General features: G+C 45.7%; 1 protein-coding gene across 6 annotated transcripts; it reads right to left on the bottom strand.

The window, feature by feature from the left end:
- Positions 1-5,886: 5,886 nt before the first annotated feature.
- Positions 5,887-19,456, bottom strand: atn1 (atrophin 1). Of its 6 annotated transcripts, none has more exons than XM_004550801.5 (10): positions 19,020-19,455; positions 17,106-17,240; positions 16,536-16,637; positions 15,993-16,112; positions 12,967-15,812; positions 12,614-12,830; positions 10,978-12,478; positions 9,417-9,584; positions 9,086-9,266; positions 5,887-6,626 (listed from the first exon to the last, which is right to left on the bottom strand). In XM_004550801.5, the coding sequence occupies exons 2-10, from the start codon at positions 17,130-17,132 to the stop codon at positions 6,593-6,595; spliced, it is 5,196 nt and encodes a 1,731-aa protein (XP_004550858.3). In that variant the 5' UTR covers positions 17,133-17,240; positions 19,020-19,455; the 3' UTR covers positions 5,887-6,592. The 6 variants fall into 6 exon arrangements, 5 of the variants coding, with proteins under 5 accessions (XP_004550858.3, XP_076746188.1, XP_004550859.3 ...); XM_076890073.1 differs by having other exon boundaries at positions 10,978-12,475; XM_004550802.5 differs by having other exon boundaries at positions 9,441-9,584; positions 19,020-19,454.
- Positions 19,457-20,345: the final 889 nt, after the last annotated feature.

Below are 20,345 nucleotides of genomic sequence, written 5' to 3'. Positions count from 1 at the left end.
AGCATTTCAGTCGCCTCTATTCTTTTCTTTTTCAGTCATTGTGTTGTACATTTGCTGCTTTTGCATGGGATCATCATCCTGTTGCACAACCCAATTTCAACCAAGCTTTAGCTGTCGAACACAGATATATTTGACTCAAGAACACTTTGGTATACAGAGGAGCTCATGGTCGACTTAACGACTGCAAGGTACCCCCAGGTCCTGTGGCTGCGAAACAAACCCAAATCCCCCTGTATGTGTATCACACATATTCATCTGAAGACTATCCAACCACTATTTGACAAAAGAAAAGATGGCTTTTATGTGTGCTTTGTTTTATAATTTCACTTGACAGATCTCTGCTGAACATCATTACTTTCTTTCTTCAGATGTTTTTCCTGCATTCCTTTTTGTTTTTTGAGCGTGACCACTGCAGTCCTTCAGCCGCTCCTGAAACCTACAAACATGAACGAACGTGTGCTCATTTGGACCCACTGTGAAATAATTTATCACCATCAAAAGCTTTCTGTCCACTTCTTGCTCTGTGCTGGCCTCTTATTCATCTACAAATGCATTTGGTAAACCCGTGCTTTTAAAATGTGTTGAATTTCATAAATATTTCAAATCAGACTACTCTGTCTTTAATAACAATGTGCCCTTCACATCATGTTCAAACCCAGCGCTGCATTTGCTCCAACACACGCACTACCACATGCTGATCCTCACAGTGACTGAGTTTTTTTTTTTATCCCTTTCTGCGCCTTTGACTCACCAACGCACCACTGCTTCCATTTCTATTCGAATAGGCACTCTAAAACTCAGCTCTCTCATTTGTCCAGTCACCTTTGCCATTCTTTTTATTTGTTTTAAACCTGACTTTAAAAGACTCGCATGGCGGTGATGGCACCCAGACATATGTAGTCACCCCTGCCTTCTTGAGCTGGTTGCTATGGTTTGTGTTCAGCTATGGCTAGTAGTAAAATAAAAGGTGTAATAAATGTTCAATCCCCCTGCTTTGGATGATCTGTCTTCAAAGAATCATTGCAGACCATATGTACACATTCTTGTAAGTTTCACACATGTCTGCATTGCTGGCTTGGAGATAACATAATGCAGCGTGTGTAAATATTCAATGAAATACAATCTGAGTTTCAAGTAATCATGCTGCTTTTTCAAATGAGAAATCGGTGCCCCTTCCTTTTTTTTTTCTTTTGCTGTTTCTCTTCACATCCTTTGCGTGCAGCCGCACCCAATCCTACATTTCAGCCAGACATCTCACATTTGAAATGACTTATAACACCAGCCAATTACAGTCTGTGTTTTGGGGTCTGGCTCATCACTCCCTGCAAATATGATACACATAGAAATGTTGGAGCGATGAGCTAAACATCCCTTTGAAGGACACAGGTGGATGTCGGGGTGGTGGAATGGTTGAAACAGCAGGCAGTGATGCAGGGAAATTCTGCAGCTTAAATAGAATGACAAACCGAGAGGGTGTTTTTCAGCTTGGACTGCTTGCCTAAGCTAGCTCGTAGGTTTGCCATCATTTGTGTCAGTGCACATGTCGATGTCAGAGAGCGAGGTGGCACGGAGGATGGTTGTTATACTGTGGAAGCATTTGCAGTGCATTATTTGTGCCATACTTGTCTGTTATCTGTTTCACATTCTAAAGAAGCACCTGCACTGGTGCCCCAGCTATCAAAGGGAGAGAGGTGACGTACACCCAGGACTGTTGCCCTTACCAGGGTTCAGGGAAATCTAATGAAAATCTTCACTGGATCAGATTCTGATAACATCATTGCTTGTCCAGCTGTAGTTCCCTGTGTCTGATGTAGAAGTTTTTAATCGAACTGGATTGCAAATCTCATTTGGAAGTGTGTCCCATATCCAACTATTAACATTAACTTTTCATGGATATTTTGACCGCAGGAGAAACCTAAGCTCTCAGAGAAATCTTGCACAACATCGGAAAACTATGCAAACTGAAAACACAGAAGAGCCTCACCCGAGTACAACTCCAAGAGGCAAAATATGTGGCTAGGATCACTAAAGCAAAACGTTTTATCAACCCTCTTCATAAAATGCTAGTTTAACTTTTACTAAAGAAAATCATATTTCTGTTTCGATGCTGAAATGGTGAAGATGTTGTCAAACCGATGTGCAGTGGAAGGAGGCAGAGGCCTCTCTGGTCCAATTCTCACTCTGATCACCCGCCTGTTGTCTACAACTGCTTAAAGATGCTCAGCAACGCCTCAAGATCATCCACTGGGATCATCTTCTCTGGGCTGCAGTGAGCAAGAGGTCAGGGGAGATTGATTGTCTGGGTGAGAGAAGGTGAAAAAGCCACAGACTCAGTTCTCCGCCAGCAATTGTGCCACTTTGCAGTTTGCCTGTCATTGCCGCAGGCTGGGACGACACTCCAATAGATGAATGAGATGTTGGGGGATTTGTTCAAGTAGAAGTTTCACTGACCAGGGTGAGTGTCTCTCCCAGTAGATTTCAGAATCACTATGAGAGTGTTGACGCTTCAGGGCTATGAAAGGTACGACTAACAGAGGAGCCACAGTACGAGACTGAAACAGTAAAAGTGGACAATGAAAGGGAGAGTTAGCAGGTGTGATCATGTGATCAGCAGCGGGGAAAAACACGACAGCTCCAAAGGGACAAGAAAGATGACTGTGGTGCAGATATTTTAGAGGAAGAAGCAAAGCGTGTTATAAAACTCTCTCTTAGGCAAAACAGCTGAATGAAAACGGAACATGTGGAGAAGAAGATATTTTTGCTGGAGGAAAATTTGGAACAGGAACTAAACCAAATTAGTCACTGCGAGTTCAAACCCAAACATATGACACTGAAACGTCACATAGTCTGTGGCACCATTTGAACGTTAGTGCATCATATTTGGCTCTTCGTCTGTTCCAGGTCTCGCTTCTCAGATTCTTGAATACTGATGAAGAGCTTATATTTTAAAACATGTGTTTCTACTATTATGAACTTTATTTTGAATAAATCTGAAATAGTATGCAGCAACCCTGACATTGTGCCCATCCACTTAAATACATGGAAAGAGCTTCCAAGGGCTCATAAATGATTATAGCACGTAGAACATGCATAAACTTCTTTGAGTGTTAAATCTGGCCCTGTTATTTTTGTGTGTTAAGTGTGTTGATCTGTGACCTTATACAGTAATTTACTGTAAACAAAATTAAAGCAAATTAGTATCATGTCATGTATTGCTGTACTTATGCAATTACAGCAAGATGTGAGATGATATAGAGAGCTAAAAATTATTAAACTGATAGCCAAACGAAATGGATAAATCGGTGAAACTGGTCATTAAACATAATGAAATGAATGGCAGTTACATTGAGTAGAGTGTAACTGCAAGGTTATGAATGGTTGAAACACTAATCTAATAAAGACGGTTTAACAAATGGTGACCTGAAAGTTCTCCGGGTTAACTGGATTTATTTAAGCAGGAAAGGTACTGGTTTCTGAGTCCATCTGCTGAGGCTGGAAAACATGACAGTCACCTGAGGCAAACTCCTGGGAATTCTTTCCTACTTCTGAGATGAAAGTAGCAAAAACCAAAATTATTTTTGGGGCAACTTTTGGCTGGCTACAGATGGGAATCAATCCCTACAGACTCCTTTGTTAAAATGTCCAACTTTATAGTATTAAAAAGCATCTTTACAGCCTGGTACAAAAAAGGTTTTGTGTTCATGGGTAGTTTCTCTATGGAAGCTTCCACCACTTAAAGGCAAAAATTAATCAATACATAAATTGCCATCTATAAGTCAAATTTTCTAGTTGGGTATCTCTAAATTTCTACTTACTAACTCAAACATCTGAGAAAAGAACTAAAAATGTAAAAAAATAACTAGAAATCTTGAGTTATTAAGCCAAGTTTTGAGATAACTTTACATTTTAGTTTAGATTTTTCAGTCAGGAAGCTCCAAGAATGTTTTATTTTTAGTGGTGAGAATAAACTTCCATTTTCCCTTTTCTTAAAAAAAAAAATCTATGAGTGGGGAAATTTTTTCATAACTCATTCACCTGGATCCAGGGGCGTGACCGTTTTGATTGACAGGTGTTCCCATCTGAGCCTGTTAGACCTCACGCATGAGTTTGAGTCAATACACTGGACTTTTTCATAATGTGTGAACTGTTGAATCTTTACTGGATTATCTTACTGACATTATGTCTTGTTGTGTGATGCAGATCACCTGAGAGGTTTGCGGGTCAGTTTTGGTGAGTGAAATTCTAGCATTTTAGCTAACTGTTTCCTAGCACCCATTCACTTTATGAACATAGCTTGCTAACCAAGCTAAATAGGGTTAGGTGAATAACTTAGCACGTCTCCCTTTCATCTGTCACTTCTGGATTCAAAGTCACTACATAGATGTAGTCACGGTGACTACATCTATGTTTTATACTGTCTAAGGACATTACCCATTGGTTTGAAACATCAACCTTAGCCATTTAGCTGACGCCATGTTGCTTCTTGGGGGCCAGTATGTGGACAAAACGTTTGAGTGCTAAGCTGTCAGTTGTTTATCAAACTGTATCAGATGCAGATACCTACTAATTACTTATTAGCAGGTATCTAAATACACTAAGAAAACTTTACTCACCTGACTTCTTGCCAGCGGTCTGGCTGCCCTCCTCTGACCTCTGGGTGAAAATGCCCTGTTGATGCCAAAGAGCGGCTACAATTTTCTCATTGTGTTAGAAAATCTCAATAGATTTGCATTTTCTGAAATTCTCATGCACCAGCAGCCACACCACGCACAAAGTCATTGAAATCACCTTTCTTCCTCATTCTGATGCTCAGTTTGAACTTCAGCAGGTTGTCTTGACCATGTTTAGAAGCCCAAATCCTCTGAGCTGCTGCCACATGATCAGCTGATTAGATATTTGCAGTAACAAGCAGTAAAATAATATTTCTTTGTTTTCTGTCCACTTATAAAAAGAGGCAAATGCCAGCCACATAGAATCCCTCAAACAACCTCATATGTCTTTCATCTATACCTTTCCCTACGTCCTCATCCATCTTGGGAAAGGACTGATGAAGTGCTAATAATAACCCCCAGATGCGATGTCACCGGGGGGGAAATCAGGTTTGTCCTGCTAGAAATCACTTTACATTACACTGACACACTTATTCAAGGTGACTTTAAATGGCCCACAACCTACATACCAACTCAACAGAATGGCCTGTACAATATATATATTTCATCATAAGGCCATCAGTCAGTGCCACAACAGTACGAGGAGCTTTTATTGCACAAAAGGGAGGCAGATTTGAGGCCTCTGAGGATCCACGTTAGACAGAGCACATCAGTAAAAATATTAAAGGCTGCGATAACGTGAAGTTTGTTTGAGCAGCTCCGTGCGCCAGCAGAGAGTCTGCCTGACGTAAAAAGGACGTATTCACTGATCCGTATCCGTTTTGAAGGAGATTCCTCTGGCAGGACGCGGTGAGAACACACACAGCCCCCAGCCTTCAGCAGTGTCCGTAAATCACACTCTCACAGCTCCTCCTTTCTTTTCATTTCTGTCTTTATATCTTTTTTTTTCTCCCTACTCTTCATTTTTACAGTGCAGTAAGGAATGCTCACTCTACAGGGTGGCTGGTGTTCACTGGAGCGACTCAACTCCCATGTCTCACACTCATCCCATGTGTCTCCTATTAGCCACACTCACCAAGAGAGGGAGGGAGTGAGCGATGAAGAGAAAGAAGGGGAGCAAGAAAGAGAGAGGGGGGGGCATATCAAGAATTTGATATGCTTTGTGCATGAGTGACTTGTATAAAACAAAGACAGGGGAAATACTCTGAATGTAAGAGCTGGAGCAGAGGTGGGGTTTGAGGGGGGGCACAGTGCACACACACACGAGCACTCGAGAAACTAGCAAAAAAAAAAGATTATAATTTATTTCCAGATTTTTTTGCCTTCCTTTGCATCTTGTTTCACAAGTTAAATTGAACGTAAAAATAAAAACTGACTGCCATACCATGAAAATGTAAAAAAATAATACAAATAATATGTGCTGTATATATAATTATATCATTATCAACAAACGGACAACATTAATCATTATAACAATGCTATTGATCGTAAACATAACAGAACACTAAAATGCTGGTCTCATGCATATTGAACGCCCCTCAGATACAAAGGAGGGGGTAATTACTAAAAATAGAACCAAAAGTTCCACCAGTTCAGAATAAGCGCCTATAGCTACATGCAATGACATAAAAGGGACTCATGTACACATTCCTTCTGGCATCAAGTATTTTACATATACTGTACTTCACTATTGCTGCCCCCATCTAATATACTGTACAGAGCACAATACAAAACAACATTATGCAGGAAAGCGCTGGAGTCTGGTGCCGTTCGCGGGGACTCTGTGCAAGGTTTTCACGCCCTCCTCCCTCTTTTGTTAATCCTTCAAAATCTTCTCGTTTCCTTCTGCGATTTCCCTGTCCACGAGTCCGACCTCTGTTCGGAGTCTTCAGTGCTTTTTTTTGTTTCGCTGTATGTGTTCTCTTCTTGCGCACACTCTCCCTTGGTTTTTCTCCATGCTGCTGTTTGTTGGTGCCCCTCCCTCACAGGGTCTTGTCGCTCTCTTTCTTCAGGTGACTAAAAAGTGAGAGGAGGAATCGAATGAGTGCATTAACCTAAGGTATTGGACGGAGGTTTGATTTCATCTCGGCACAAGTGTGTCGGAAAACGCTTCAAAGACTCGTCCCCGTGATTAAAACTTCCCTTCGATCTTCATCTACAAAAATAACATCAGTGATGTTTGTAGAGTCAGCCTGATCAAGTCTTGTTTAGAGGCAGATCAAAATGTAGCATGCAGATTTCTGCTACTGAACACATCCAAACAACGTGTGAGGCCAAACGTCAGATTTAGGGACATTTTTACTGATTTTGGTCTTCCTATGCCCCAACACACAACCAACTACAGTGATGATCAAAAGAAAGTACACCCTCTTTAACTTCTAAGACTTTACATATCAAGACATTACTAAATTTGAGTAGGAAAACAACATGGCATATTAGGCCATATATTGTTCCAGAAATCTTGCAGTTTATCCAGGTGCAGCTTTGCAGCCAACTCTTCCAAACAAGCCATACTTGTTCTTTTTCTAATTGTGCTGTTGTGAACTTTAACATTTAACTTGCTCACTTTGGCCTATAAAGTCTGAGATGTAGCGCTTGGGTTTTTTTTTACGTTTCTCTGACTCTGGGGTGAATTTGTTGCACTTCAAAATTGGCCTTATAACCCTTCCCAGACTAACAGACTAAGATCACTGCTCATTCTTTCCTTCTTGGCTTTGTGTTAACACAAACCTGAATGCTTCAAACCAGCAATCTGCTAAAACTTCTGCTTTTATTGACAGCCACACTCATTGATCGTCAATTAATCAAGTGAATTTGATTAGCAGTTCCAAGCTGCTACTTAACCGCTTTTGCTATGGAAGCCATAAGAAAGCTTCTGGTGAATTTTATTACGTCCTGATGTATCCTTTAAATTGAGGATGCAGTTTCTTTTTACCAGGACTGTGTATTAATGAATGCGACCAGGGAACAACAGATAAAAAACTAAATATAAATATAAAGAGAGAAATGCTAGTATATTCAGGAAGATTGCTTCCTGCATTCAGAATTTATTTGTTTAAGGTGATAAAATGCAAGACAGTCTCTTAAAAAATGAAGGATAAAAGAAACAGCTTTATTTTTATTGCAAACTGACATATGGAGTTAATTCTAATTGTTTTCCACCCATAGGAGTCTTCAAAGCTTGAACAGTACTTTGACAAAGCCTAGTCGTAGATTTAAAGATTCCTACCAGTGGAACAGACTAATAAGGGCTGGTGGCTCCACGGAAAATTATCAGCATTGTAACAGTTTTTAACCCGGTTTGTGTTCAGTAAATCAGAAATACCAAGAAAACCTGTAAAATTAAAATAAGGTAACACAGACTTTGCAGCATTTTGTTACCACCCAAAGGTCCTTTCTAAATCCAAAAAAAAAAATGTAAAGGAATTTTAATCATTTCTTAAAAGATAGTACTCTGTAGTATTTTTTTCTGTTAATTTTAAATATACAGAAGATAAAGCTTAAAGGCTCAGCAATGCGTTCAGATGGATTAGTCTGTAAAACAGTGCCTCAGTAACAGTAGTGGTCATTATATCAGAACATATTTATCAGCGCATATTTGGATGAATAAAAAGCTTCTGGCTTCCTATATGTTCAAAGACTCGGTTTCCATTTGTCTTATATGACAGCCACCCAGCTGTGTTCAGGGTCTGACTGTTGGTCAAGCCAAAAAAGGATACCACCACCCAAGGCAGTGCTGGGTGTCACACAGCACTGTAATTAAATTATATTTACCCGCAGTGAAGAAAAGTAGCACATTATTGTATTAAAGTCAGTAATCACACTTTCCCTAATCAACCCGATACTCATCGAACAATTATGTTCCATCTGTTTTTCAATTTTCTGCATCATTTTTTCCGATTTAAAAAAAAGTTAATCAACATTTGCTTTTCCTGCTCAGTTGTGCTACACAGTTCGTGTGGAAGGAGAAAACAGTATGTGGTCTATGAGGACTGGAGATAATGAGCTACTTTAATTTTACTTAAAGAACATGAACATGACGGTAAAGTGCAAAATGCACCCGGGCCAGGAACAACTATAAACTCCAGCTAACACAACATCACTTCACCAGCATCTATCAAAGAGACCAGGCTACAAAAAGCTAGCAGCCAAGAACTCAAAACCCACAATGTTGGTAAAATAGAGTGTATGCTGACCCCAAACCAAGCAGCCTGACCTTCATGAGGAAATGAAAACAGAGAAGGGCAGCCAGGCCTGTAGCATTGCTGTCGTACCTGATTCTACAGCTGAATCACTGTGACCTCAACATTTTCCTGTGAAGTGCATTTAAGGATGGTTTGTATTAATATTTGTCGTAATTAGGATAGAGCCTAAAGTTTATACTGTTAAGTGGTTATTGTGTTACAAATCATCTGAAAAAATTGAATAGTTAGAGTCAAACACTGGCAGCTGCAGTGGATGCACAGCCTCTGTACCTGTAATACTCATCCTGGGTGAGGGAGTGGTGGTGATGATGATGGATCCACTGCTGTTCCAGGGCCAGTCTCTGGATCTGCAGCTCTGCGCTCTGGGCCTGCTGCATGGCCTGGAGCTGATGGGCTGCAGACATAGGGCCGGTGAGGGAGGAAGGCTGGGGCAAGTCACGGAAAGGAGCACCTGTCACCAAAACAGAGAGGAAAGAGCAGCCGCAGCAGCAAGTGGGAAAGGGAGAAAGAAAAACAGGGATCATTCATCGCCGCCAGTGTCAAAATGTTTCTTCTTTAGCTTACAACACGGTGTTTTTAGAGAAGAAAACTGAACTAGTACATGGACGAGGAGCCTTCTCCTCACCGAACAGCTGTTGGCGGAGCACCTCGCTGTCAGTGAGGGGGTGTGCCAGGATAGGGGTGCCTAGTGTGGCTCCTGGGTAAGGGAGGCGTGCCAATGGAGACCCCGATGCCAACGGGTCCATCAGGGGGTGAACCCCGCCCGCCGCTGGATGCCAGTGATGTAATAGGAAATACAGGAGATTATTGTTGCTGCATTATAGCGCTGTTTGTTAACACTTAAAAGCTTTAGATTAAGTCAGAGCAGCTGTCACTACTGATACTGTGACATTAGGCTCATTTATTCAATAAAGGGGTAAAAACGTGAACTTAAGAGCCTTACAAACATTGACAAGTACAAATAAAGTTTGATTTTCTTTAGAGTTCGTACTTTAGTAATAATATAATCTGTCGTATGACATTCTGGCACCGCCCATAAAGACTCATTAATATTGATTTAAATCCCCCCTTTAAGGTCATCTATATTCAAAAGCACTACTCCATGTGTCTGTGATAAGCTCTGGATCTCTTTTTATAGAATTGGGCAAGTTCACAAGGAGCCAAATCTGGCTAGATCTGGTGGTGGGCTGGTGGTGGTGTTGCCAAGAAAACAATATGTTTTCATTAAGCTGTGTACCTGCATACGATGTTACGCATAATCGAGGCTGTTTCAGCCAAATGTTTTCCCTCAGATGCCTCAGGATGTTACAACAGAATTCACCCACAGTAATTAATTCAAATGATCAGCATGCTCCTGGTTGCGCACCTTTGAGCTTCGACATAGCAGGTTTTCCCACTGAAAACAGCTGCTAGGTCTTCACGTTTTAGCCACAAACTCGGCTTTTAATCACTAGGGGCGATCCTCGACATGAAAGTCGGGTCGGTTTGACACAAAAGTAGATGTTTGCTCCTTGCAAAGGTTCGAGTTCACAGAGCACACAGTGCAAACGGTCAAATCAAGACTTCCTAGGAACTTTCCAACTATAGAAGCAGTGCTAGAGGCAGTTCACACAGAGACGACCTTAAAGAGGAGAATAGCCAAACTTGGTTATATATTTTGATTTCTTTTTATGAGAAAAGTCCTGAAACTATGCAATCACAGAAAAGCTGTGTTCAGCGCTGAGCTAAACTAATACAAAAAGTAATTATACTGGAGTTAAAGGATAAGGCTTTTGTTTATCCAATGAGCAGAACCATCAGTGTGTTCGGTCAACACTTTTCAGCGCCGTGCCCATTTTAGATGTACTCGTACAATAAAGAGGGAAATCTTTTAAAATAGGTCACAAATATAATTTTTAGTTTTTCTTAAAAACGCGCATTTGTTCTGGGCTAGACACATTTACTGCAAGGGAAAAAACCCCAAAAAACTACCACCGGAAAACCTCTGGCTTTCTTCTTTATTGGTGTCTGTGCTTTACAGAACATCACCAGCTTTATCCTTTCCTGTAACAAGTTCTGTAAGATAAACTTTTGACTCCAGGAATTTTCTGAGCTACACGTCTGTGAAATCTGAAGATTGATGAGTTGGTATAGACAATTGCATAGTTAGTAGCAGTGGGTACCTGTGTCTTGCTGGTGCAGGTGAAGATGTGAGTGGATGTGTGAATGCTGGTGATGATGAGGCGTCACATTTAGCATCTGAAGACGCCCCAGATTCTCTCCTCCACCTCCTCCACCTGTACTGGCTCCACTTCCCCCTCCCCCTCCTCCGCTTCCTCCTCCTCCGCCTCCAACACTTCCTCCCCTTTCTCTCTCCCTCTCTCTTTCTCGCTCTCTGTCCCCAAAGGCCGGCAGAGCTGCTCTGTCCCTCTCCCTCTCCCGCTCTCTTTCTCCACTCCGTTCTCGCTCGTAAGAGGCAGGAGAGCGAGTGGGAGTGGGGTAGGTCTCAGGGGCAGCGGCCGGGGCAGGGGCTGGTGGCTGATGAGAGGACAGGGAGCCGAGAAAGGAAGAATGGGGGACAGGGTGGTGAAGTGAGGTAGCGTTGGAGGTCGGTGGGGCAGGTTGAGGAGGAGCCGGGGGAGGAGCGGCAGAGGCAGCTGGGGGAGCCGGGGGAGCAGATGAAGGGTGAGAGGGGAGTGTGGGTGGGAGCAGAGATGAAGGGGGTGGATTCGACAGGGACTGTGGAGCAGGAGGGTTGGGAGGTCGAGTTACAGGGGCCAGAGTTGGGTTCTGGAGGTGAGGTGGGCCAAGTGGAGCTGGTGGAGGCGGAGTGCCATAGATTGATACCTCATTACTGCCCGCTGCACTGCCTCCAAGGAGCAGAGAGTGTGCATGCGCATGGGCACTGGCGTGAGCATGTGAATGTGAATGAGCAAGAACTGCAGGATCAGGTATAGACCCTGGTGGGTAAACCCGCTCATCACTCTTAAACTCAAATCCTGGCTTTATCCGATCTCGGTGTGCAGCCATTGCATGAGGAAAGCCGACACCTCCCAATCCTGCACCCCCAATCCCTCCAGGTACTGGGCCCCCTGCCATTCCCGGGTGACCACCAACACCTGGACCACCTTCCAGGCTGCCACCATACAAAAATCCCAAGATGGCTGCTGCAGTAGCTGCATCAGTGGGCAAGTGGTGTGGGTGAGCTAAAGCATGATTCTGAAACTGAGGAAGAAAGAATGAGGGGTGGACGTGGGGATGACCATGATGAACTTGTGGGTGGTGTGCCGGGGCACGACTTGCCACCCCAAGTGGAGACATAGCGTGGGGGCGAGCATATTCACTCAGAGTTCTCAGCGCTGGGGTGTCAGGGCCTAAATATGGTCCTCCTAAACCTATTCCCAAGGCCCCCTGAGGGCCGCCAACCACTGCTGGTGACCCACCCATGGATGGTAAGAGGAGGGAGTGGGGGATAGAGTGGGAGAGAGTAGGGTGGAGATGGTGTGTCGGAGGAAGGTGAGCATGAGGATGTGAGTGATGATGTTGTGGATGAGGAGGAGGATGGGGGTTGCCCGAGGAACAAGCGGAAGAAGACGAAGGGTCGAGGATGATCGAGGTTGAGGAAGGAAAGAAGAGTGAGGAGCCCTGGCGACCTCCTCCAGCAGCGCTGGCATCCTTTTGCTGCTGAAGAGGAAATAGGAGAAGACAGTAAATCACATGTGCTTTGGTCTGCTTTACTCCCCTCCCATTAAACTGACCAATTTAAACGACATCAAATCCATTACATCTGACATGATTATCACCCTGAAATGTGCACACCTGTAGATGCCGATCGAGCTCTCTCTCACGCTCGCGCTCCCTCTCTCGTTCCCTTTCTTTCTCTCGCAGGTCTCGGGCTCTCTGCTCCACCTCCCTGCGGGCCCTTTCAATCATCTCATTCCTCTTCTTCCACAGTTTGGAGCCATCCAGGGGGACAAAGAGGACATCGCTGCGGGCGCAGGAGTTCCCACTGCCGCGGTCGAGGACCTTGTGAAACCTAGAGTCACGAGAGACACCGATGTAGTACATCATTATTACAATCATCAGGAGTCAGCAGCACCATCGTAACAATTATCGCTGCTGTTAATTACAGGGAGTGTACACATTTACAATCTCAATTAGGCTGACTTTACCGTGCTGACTGGCTGGCGTGGATAGGAATGTCTACAGGTTTTGGTTCAGGCGAGGGGCTTCTCATCACAGGTTGTGGGCTTTCACTTTCTTCCCTGTCTTCTATTGGTTCTTCCTTAATGACCGGTGTAGGAGGCGGGCCTGAATCCGAATGTCCGTCTCCACCAGGGAGCGAAGAACTGGAGGCAGGTGTGGAGATGCCATTGTTGTTGCTGCTGGCGGAGTTACTAAGGGGTGGAGGTCCCTTTGAGACATTCTGAGGTGAGAGTGACTGTGGATTGGTATTGCTGCTGTTGGGTGCGCTACTGTTGCTGCTGCTGCTGCTGCTGGCCATAGTACTGCTGTTGTTTCCGTTAGAGTGGTAAGATCCACTGAAAGGAGGGTGGTTGTTCAAAGTGCTATGATAAGAGGAAGGGCGGCATCCAGGCGAACAGCTAGATGACACACCTGTCGCTGGAAGCGGCATGCTGGCTGCAGAGGAGGAGCCAGGGGGAAAAGATGAGAAAGCTCCCATCTGATTGGTAGATGGGCTGGGTAAAGGAGAAAGGGGTGTCGGAGGAGTCTGGGCAGAAGACTGGTAGTGTGGAGGACGTACATTGGGTGCCATTCCTGAGGGGGGTGGTTGGGTGTGGGAGGCTTGAGGTGGGGGTAGAGGGGGCTGAGGGGGTGGAGGGGGATAAGGAGCATTCAAAGGGTGTCCGTGATGGCTAGAAGAGGAGGAAGGAGAGAGTGCAGGGGGTTGACTTGGGCCTCCACGGTTTTGGTATAGAGAAGTGTCTCGCAGATTTGAGTCTCTCTCTCTGTCTCTAGGCCCAGATTGGTAGTGGGGATGAGGTGGGTGGGGGTGCTGCGTTCCCCCGGGCCCTGAATACTCTCGTCCCAGGTTAGGAGTTACTCCAGGGGAGTTTAGGTACTCCCGATTTGTACCAGTGGAAGGAGGTGCACCAGCAGGGAAGTCTTTTCCTCCGGTGGGTGGATACTCCCTGTGAAAGTGATCCGCCCCAGAGGAGGGCGTTTGTGCCTGGTCGATGGGAGGAGGTAAGTCCCGGTTCGATGAGTTTGGGGGATGTGGGTGGGGGTGTGGCGGCAGGGAAGGATGAGTAGTGTGACTGGGATTGTTTTGGGGAGATGCAGGTGGGTCACGGTTCAGCATGGGGGTGACAGGTAGCCCGCTGGTTGAACTTGGGGGGTTTCCCTGTGGGATGGAGTTGTTGTTAGGGTTACTGCTCCCCACAACGTCTCTCGTCTGGCCCCCAAACTCACCCCATCTGCTCCCATCTTTGTCTCTGGGATGCCCCCCACTGGCTCCACTGGGGCCAAAGTCTCTACTCTGGTTTTGGTTTGGCAGATTAAACTCCCTTCCTCCTTCACGCTCCCTTTCACGCTCCCTGTCTCTGAAAGCCGGAGCAAAGTCTCTTCTTTCTGGCCCCAAGTTAGGTCCATCTCTCCCAGAACCTTGGAATTCCCTGTTCTGACTGACTGACAGCGCTCCAAAGTCTCTGCCTTGGATGCTATTGGGCCCACCCATCCCACCACAAGGACTGTTACTATTTGCCCCGCTGCTATTGTTACTACTGTTGCCAATCGGAGCGGAGAACTCCCGGTTGATCTCCCTCCCCCCACACTCCCCCCTCACTCCCCTCTCCCTCTCTCCTGCACCCCCCCTCTCTCTGTCTCCTCCCCCTCCAGCATACCTGGGAAGGTACTCCCTGTGAGGGTGGGGGTGAGGGTGGGGGAGGTAAGAGGGGTGGGAAGAGGAGTGGCGAGAGGATGGAGGGTTGTAAACGGAGGGAAGTTGCTGCTGCTGAACTGGGGGCTGGTGCTGTGGTTGGTGTGGGTGGTGGTTGCCAGGGTAACGGGTGTAGCCCCAGCTAGCCTGGCAACCAGTTGCCGTGCCACCCTGCCAGCCGGTGGAGCTGTAGTGGTGAGGGTGGGAGGAGGGTTGGGTCTGAGGCTGAGACTGGGACTGAGGCTGGGGACCAGTCTGTGGCAACAGAGAAGGTGGAGTGGACTGAGACTTGTCCAGAAGTTTGTCTCCTTTTTCCATTTTGTCTCTTTCTGCCTTAACCTCAGTAGGCATGTTTTGTGCCCCAAGCTCCAAAGGCTTCAGGGCAGGTGGAGGAGGAAGTGGAGGGGGCAGGGAATGGGGAATGTTGGGGCTGTTATGGGAATAATCTCCTCCGGAGATAGTTGTCTTGGTCACGCACTGTGTGCTGGCTTTGCAAGTCATTCTGCTGCTTAGCGCAGCATCAACGCTGGTCGGTCCACTGTACTCAACTTTACACATCAGCTTAGAGTCCAGGGAGAAATATGACTTTCTCCCACTATTGCTGTCATTTGATGAATCTCCTGCTCCACGGAGAGAGGGAGTCAGTCCAGAGGAAGAGCAGGGAGTGGAGGGGGGCTTAAGAGATGGACAGTCCTCAATTCTTGCATCCACATCTCGCTTTTCTCCATCTCCACAGGGCTCCTCACCCCTCCCCTCCCGCAGCACTCTCCTATCCTCTCCTGTCACCTTCCCTGCGCCCCCCTCTTTACCTTTCTCCCGGTCTCCTTGCTTTGGTGAATCGGGGCCATCAGAGTCAGAGTCCAGGCTGCCCAAAGGGGAAGCGGAAAGACTTGGGGATGAGGAACGATTGTCCTGGTCTATATCTCTCCCGCTGCTCAGACTGCTACTGCTATTGGCCAGGCTCCCTACAACTGAACTCCTGCTGCCCTGAGATTGGCCATCTTCATTGTCACTCTCACGGGATTGGCTGGCAACTGAGGTTGGAGGTGGGACAGTGGAAGGAGCTGAGCTGTCAGTCGAGTGTGTTGATGTTGGAGGAATTGGAGTAGGGGCTGAATCCTAACAAGAAAAGATGATTTGAGGGTGAGGTAAAAAGTTAAACTGTAATATCTGCTATCTACATGATGGCAGAAAATAATAATATATATCTATTTGAGGCGTCCCCTTTTAGGTGATTCATTTAAATCAAAGCTTTGTATTAGGTCTTTATATAACAAGTTGATGAAATGTAACACAAACCTGAACTTTCTGCCTCTTTGGAGGAGACACAAGTTCCTCCCCCTCACTCTCTGATGAATCATGCCCTTGTGATCTGCGACTGAAGCGATTTCCAGCCAATTCCTCACCAGCACCTCTTTGCTAAAACAACACAAGACTTTTAATTCTGTAGTGACGCTTTTGAATCCCTAATAGGCCTAGGTCTGTTTTTAGAACAAAGCTTCGCTTGCATGCACTCACGCTCTCTCACACATACACACACACACACACACGCGCACACACACACACACACACACACACACATACACACACAAGAGTGTCAAACATGAAACATCAAAGATTTCAAAGTGCTACGGTGTAAAACACAGACTCTAACAATTCTGACACTGCTAGGGGTACATCTATGGCAATCACAGGGATGACTCATTCACTGACAACACATTCACACACAAAAATTCAAGAAACACAGGAAGGCCTTTATTGTTCATTATGTACACGTACACGTTAATATATGGCCCAAACAGTGACAGGAGAAAGGAGATAATAAGATAGGCGGGGTCTAACCGTCTGTCTGTCGTTGCGTTCAGGGCGAGAGGGGCTGGGGTGCGGGCGTCTGCCCCTTCTTTCCTCACTTGCCCCCCGCCGTCGCCCACTGCGCATGGGCATCTGCGAAGCAAAGTGCAGCGAAAGAAGGAAATGTGGCATGTGGGGAAAGTGTTAAAACTGGACAATTATACAGGAACATCGCAGTATGCACGGAGAAATAAAGAAGTGATTGTAGCAAACACAGAGTTAAATCAGGCTGAAGGGAAGTCAACCTCGTTCAATCCAAGGTGGAATTTAACAAGGACGACAAGATGTAGTGAATAAAAGAGGAGGAAATAGAGAGGAGGAACAGGAGGATACAGGGAAGAAGGGAGGGAGGTAAAAGAAAAAAATCAAATTTACATGTGGAATCTGTTTTTTAGACGGCCTTTCGCAACCAAATAAATAATTTATATCTCAGTTACACTGGCCATTTTGAAATTTGATCACATATTGAACTAATTATAATGTGGAAGCAGTAATCAAGAGTTAGGCAGGTACACAATCGCTGACATCATCATGGAAAGCAGACATAGGCCTTATGCATACCGATTCTTTGTGTGTCCTTGTTTTCATTATTTCTTCTTTAGAACGTCCATTTTACAACACAAGCCATTGCAGGGACTGAACTGGTTCCAGCTGCTTACTGACTGGGCTGTACTACACGAGGAGAGCTACCAAAACCTGTGAAGAAGCATAAACAAAAACATGGAAAACCTAATGAGAACACAAGGCTTTGAGTAACATGAGTTCATGAAATGATGGCAAGATTTGGTATCATCATTGAGCGCAGGGTTCAGGAATTTGTGACATTGTTGAAAACATCTGAGTTTACAACTGCAAAAGCCCAGTTACCACATTTAAATTCCCAGCATGCTTCACACTGTATCAGCACAACTGCTTTCCACTGGACTCAAAACAGCCTCTGCACCCTTGTTTTCACCACAGCAGCCCAAAACCTTAACAGCACAATAGGTTAACCCACCCTGACTGATAATACATGCAGAGCAGAAAAGGTGCTGATTGGTAGACTTCACTTCGGATCGCAGTCTGCAGAAGAACTCCAGCAAAACATCTTGGGAATATGCGGCCACACCCCCCCTCCTCCCTCCTTCCACCTTCACAACAACAGCCCGAACCCACAGACACTTGTGGTTAACCCACATGACCTGGTTATGGCCAGCAGAATCACATGCTTATTTATCCAGCCAAGCCAACCATTAGGGAAAACACACACTATCAAGATCTTTTATCCATTTGATCGACAACATAGCCAGACTACTTCGCAGGGGCCCGACTAATCCATCCATTCATGTACCACTATGATGAAAAAATGGCTCATGTATATTGAATGAGGATATAAATAGTGCACACCGCTGGATGAAAAGAAAGAAAAAAAGAGTAGTTAGCAGAGCTGTGGCGTGGAGTCTGTAAATACGCTTGTATGTGTGTTTATTTAAAGCAAGTAAAGCCCGTAGCAGCCTCACTACACATGGCTATGCATTAATTAGTGCATGCTGCAGTGACTGATTCAGTTTTATGAGTAAAATCTTCATCACTGTACACACTCTCCACACATATTTAGAGGCGATGCAGTGCGTGCTGTGTGCATGTACAGTCCCCTTATTCATACACACACAACGAAGTTCATGACACTGAAGTAGAAGCATTCAGAGCCTGCCTGGTGGGTTTCTGTACACACACACACACACACACACACACACACACACACACACACACACACACACACACACACACACACACAATGCATCTCAGTTACAGGTGGCAGCTACTGGCCTGTCTGTGGTCCACTGGCAAGTCCTCAGTTGTGGTCGGAAAACAACTGCATTTACACCACAAGTTCCCCTCCTAACGCACATGCACACACATGCATGCACACAGCACGTATATTATCAACAAATTGGCCACTGCATGTGATGCAAAGCAGCAGCATGCAGTTGCTCTGCTTACATCACCAGCGAGCGGGGCACTGCAACGACTCTTTCTTCTTTCTTGCTGCTAATGTTATTGATACACATGCAGAGGAGACCGGCCAAAGCTGCTCTATGGTCTGCCTTCACAGACCATCCACGACGGGGGGAAGAGACGTGTTCAGCAGCACATACATGTTCCCCAGTCAGAATGGATGCCTGTGCAGTGCTGTTTCCAGACGCTCCACATATCTTCCTTTTTAAAAAAAAAAAAAAAAAAAAAAAAAAGGAAAGATGATATGGAATGGCGAATCATGGCATTTCGCACCGGCTCTCCCTTTTCCTCGCTGGAATGTGGGTGCGCGTCGTGCGCTCAGTTCACATTAATTCACCGGGACATAATTTAGCCATAACGCAGGATGATCATTAATGCACAAAGAAGGGGAGAAAAAATGGGAGGGAGAGCACAAGCGTGGCCAGCAGGAATAGCTCCAAACACACAAGTATAAGCATCCATTTTCCTTCTCCTTACCTATAATATCCAGCGATGCGTGCTCCCACTCCTCTCACTCTCTCTTTTCCTTTCTCTCCCTGTTTTGTCGTTTTATGTTGCACGCTGACACGTACACCTCAGAGCCCGGTCGTCTGTCAACAGAGACTCGTGCTGGCTCATATTGCAACGGGCTCCGATCATAACAATAATGCAGAGGAAATCTCTTGCTATTCGTTGTAGGAAAAATACAGGGGTGCCAACTGAAGACTGTACAAATTGATGCGTACCCTCGCCTCTTCCCCACCCCCTTTCGCCCCCTTTTCTCTTTTGCCCCCCACCCCTCTCCCACCCTACCTACTCCCCCCTCTTCCTCTAAGACGACTTGCACTTTTTTTTTAATGCCCCTCTCTTCTGTTCTTACAGTCACAAATTTTTTCAGCGGAGGGGTGAGCCAGAGAGAGGGATGCACGTTGGGTGAGAGAAAGGGAGAGAGGAGAGGGCGTGATTTGCATAAGGAGAGAGAGAGAGAGAGAGAAGAGGGGAGGGGGAGGCTGGCGAAGGAGAAGGAGGAGGGAGAAGGAGGGAGTAGTGAGGCAGGGAGAAGGAGGAAGAGAGGCGCAGAGGGCCAAAACTCTGAAGAGGGAGGGGATCAAGAGGGAGGGTCTCTATGTCTCTGTTGCCTAGTCCCTCCAGAGTCACCTTTACTGTATGGAAAGGCTCGCAGTGAATAACTGTGGTTTTATCTGGCAGTGAAACAGAAAGAGGAGGAGAAGAAAAACAACGAGAACAAATACTGTTTGTTCTCAGAGGTTCTGCTGAAGGTGGACTAAAGAGAAAACAGGAAACTGGGCATTTTAATGTCAGTGTGTGCGAGTTAACAAAGAAGGCTCGTGCGAATTAATTAGGCAATTAATAAACGATCAATTACATCTCTGTCGTGTTGTGTGTCCGCCAGGCTGTCCAGCAGCTCCTGTCTGTCTGGGGAAAGCTTGCAGCGGTGTGTCCAGTCAAGCGGCTCTGCAGACCTCCTCCTCCTCTTCCCCTCTCCGCTCCCGTCCCTCTCTCTCCCCTTCACTCAGCCCCCTGTCCCGTCTCCTATTGTGTGGTAACTATGGAAACCCGGCCGGAGACTGTGCGCGGTGCGCCTGCGCAGCTCCAGCGTTCCTTCATCATCATCACTAGCAACCGGGGCGAGACAGGAACCGAGCCCCGCTCGCGCTCCCTCTGCTGCCCGGCGCGTGCAGCTGATACCTGACCTGCAGTCACACCTGTGCAGCTGTCAGAGCCAGGTGTGAAGCTATGTAACCAATTTAAACTAATTTAATAATTACATGTTCTGTATTTCAATTTATTTTTGTTCCTTAT

This window comes from Maylandia zebra, linkage group LG11, assembly GCF_041146795.1.
Source record: "Maylandia zebra isolate NMK-2024a linkage group LG11, Mzebra_GT3a, whole genome shotgun sequence".
NCBI classification, from domain to species: Eukaryota; Metazoa; Chordata; class Actinopteri; order Cichliformes; family Cichlidae; genus Maylandia; species Maylandia zebra.
Note: the sequence above shows the minus strand (reverse complement) of the source record. Positions and strands in the feature narration are given on the sequence as shown.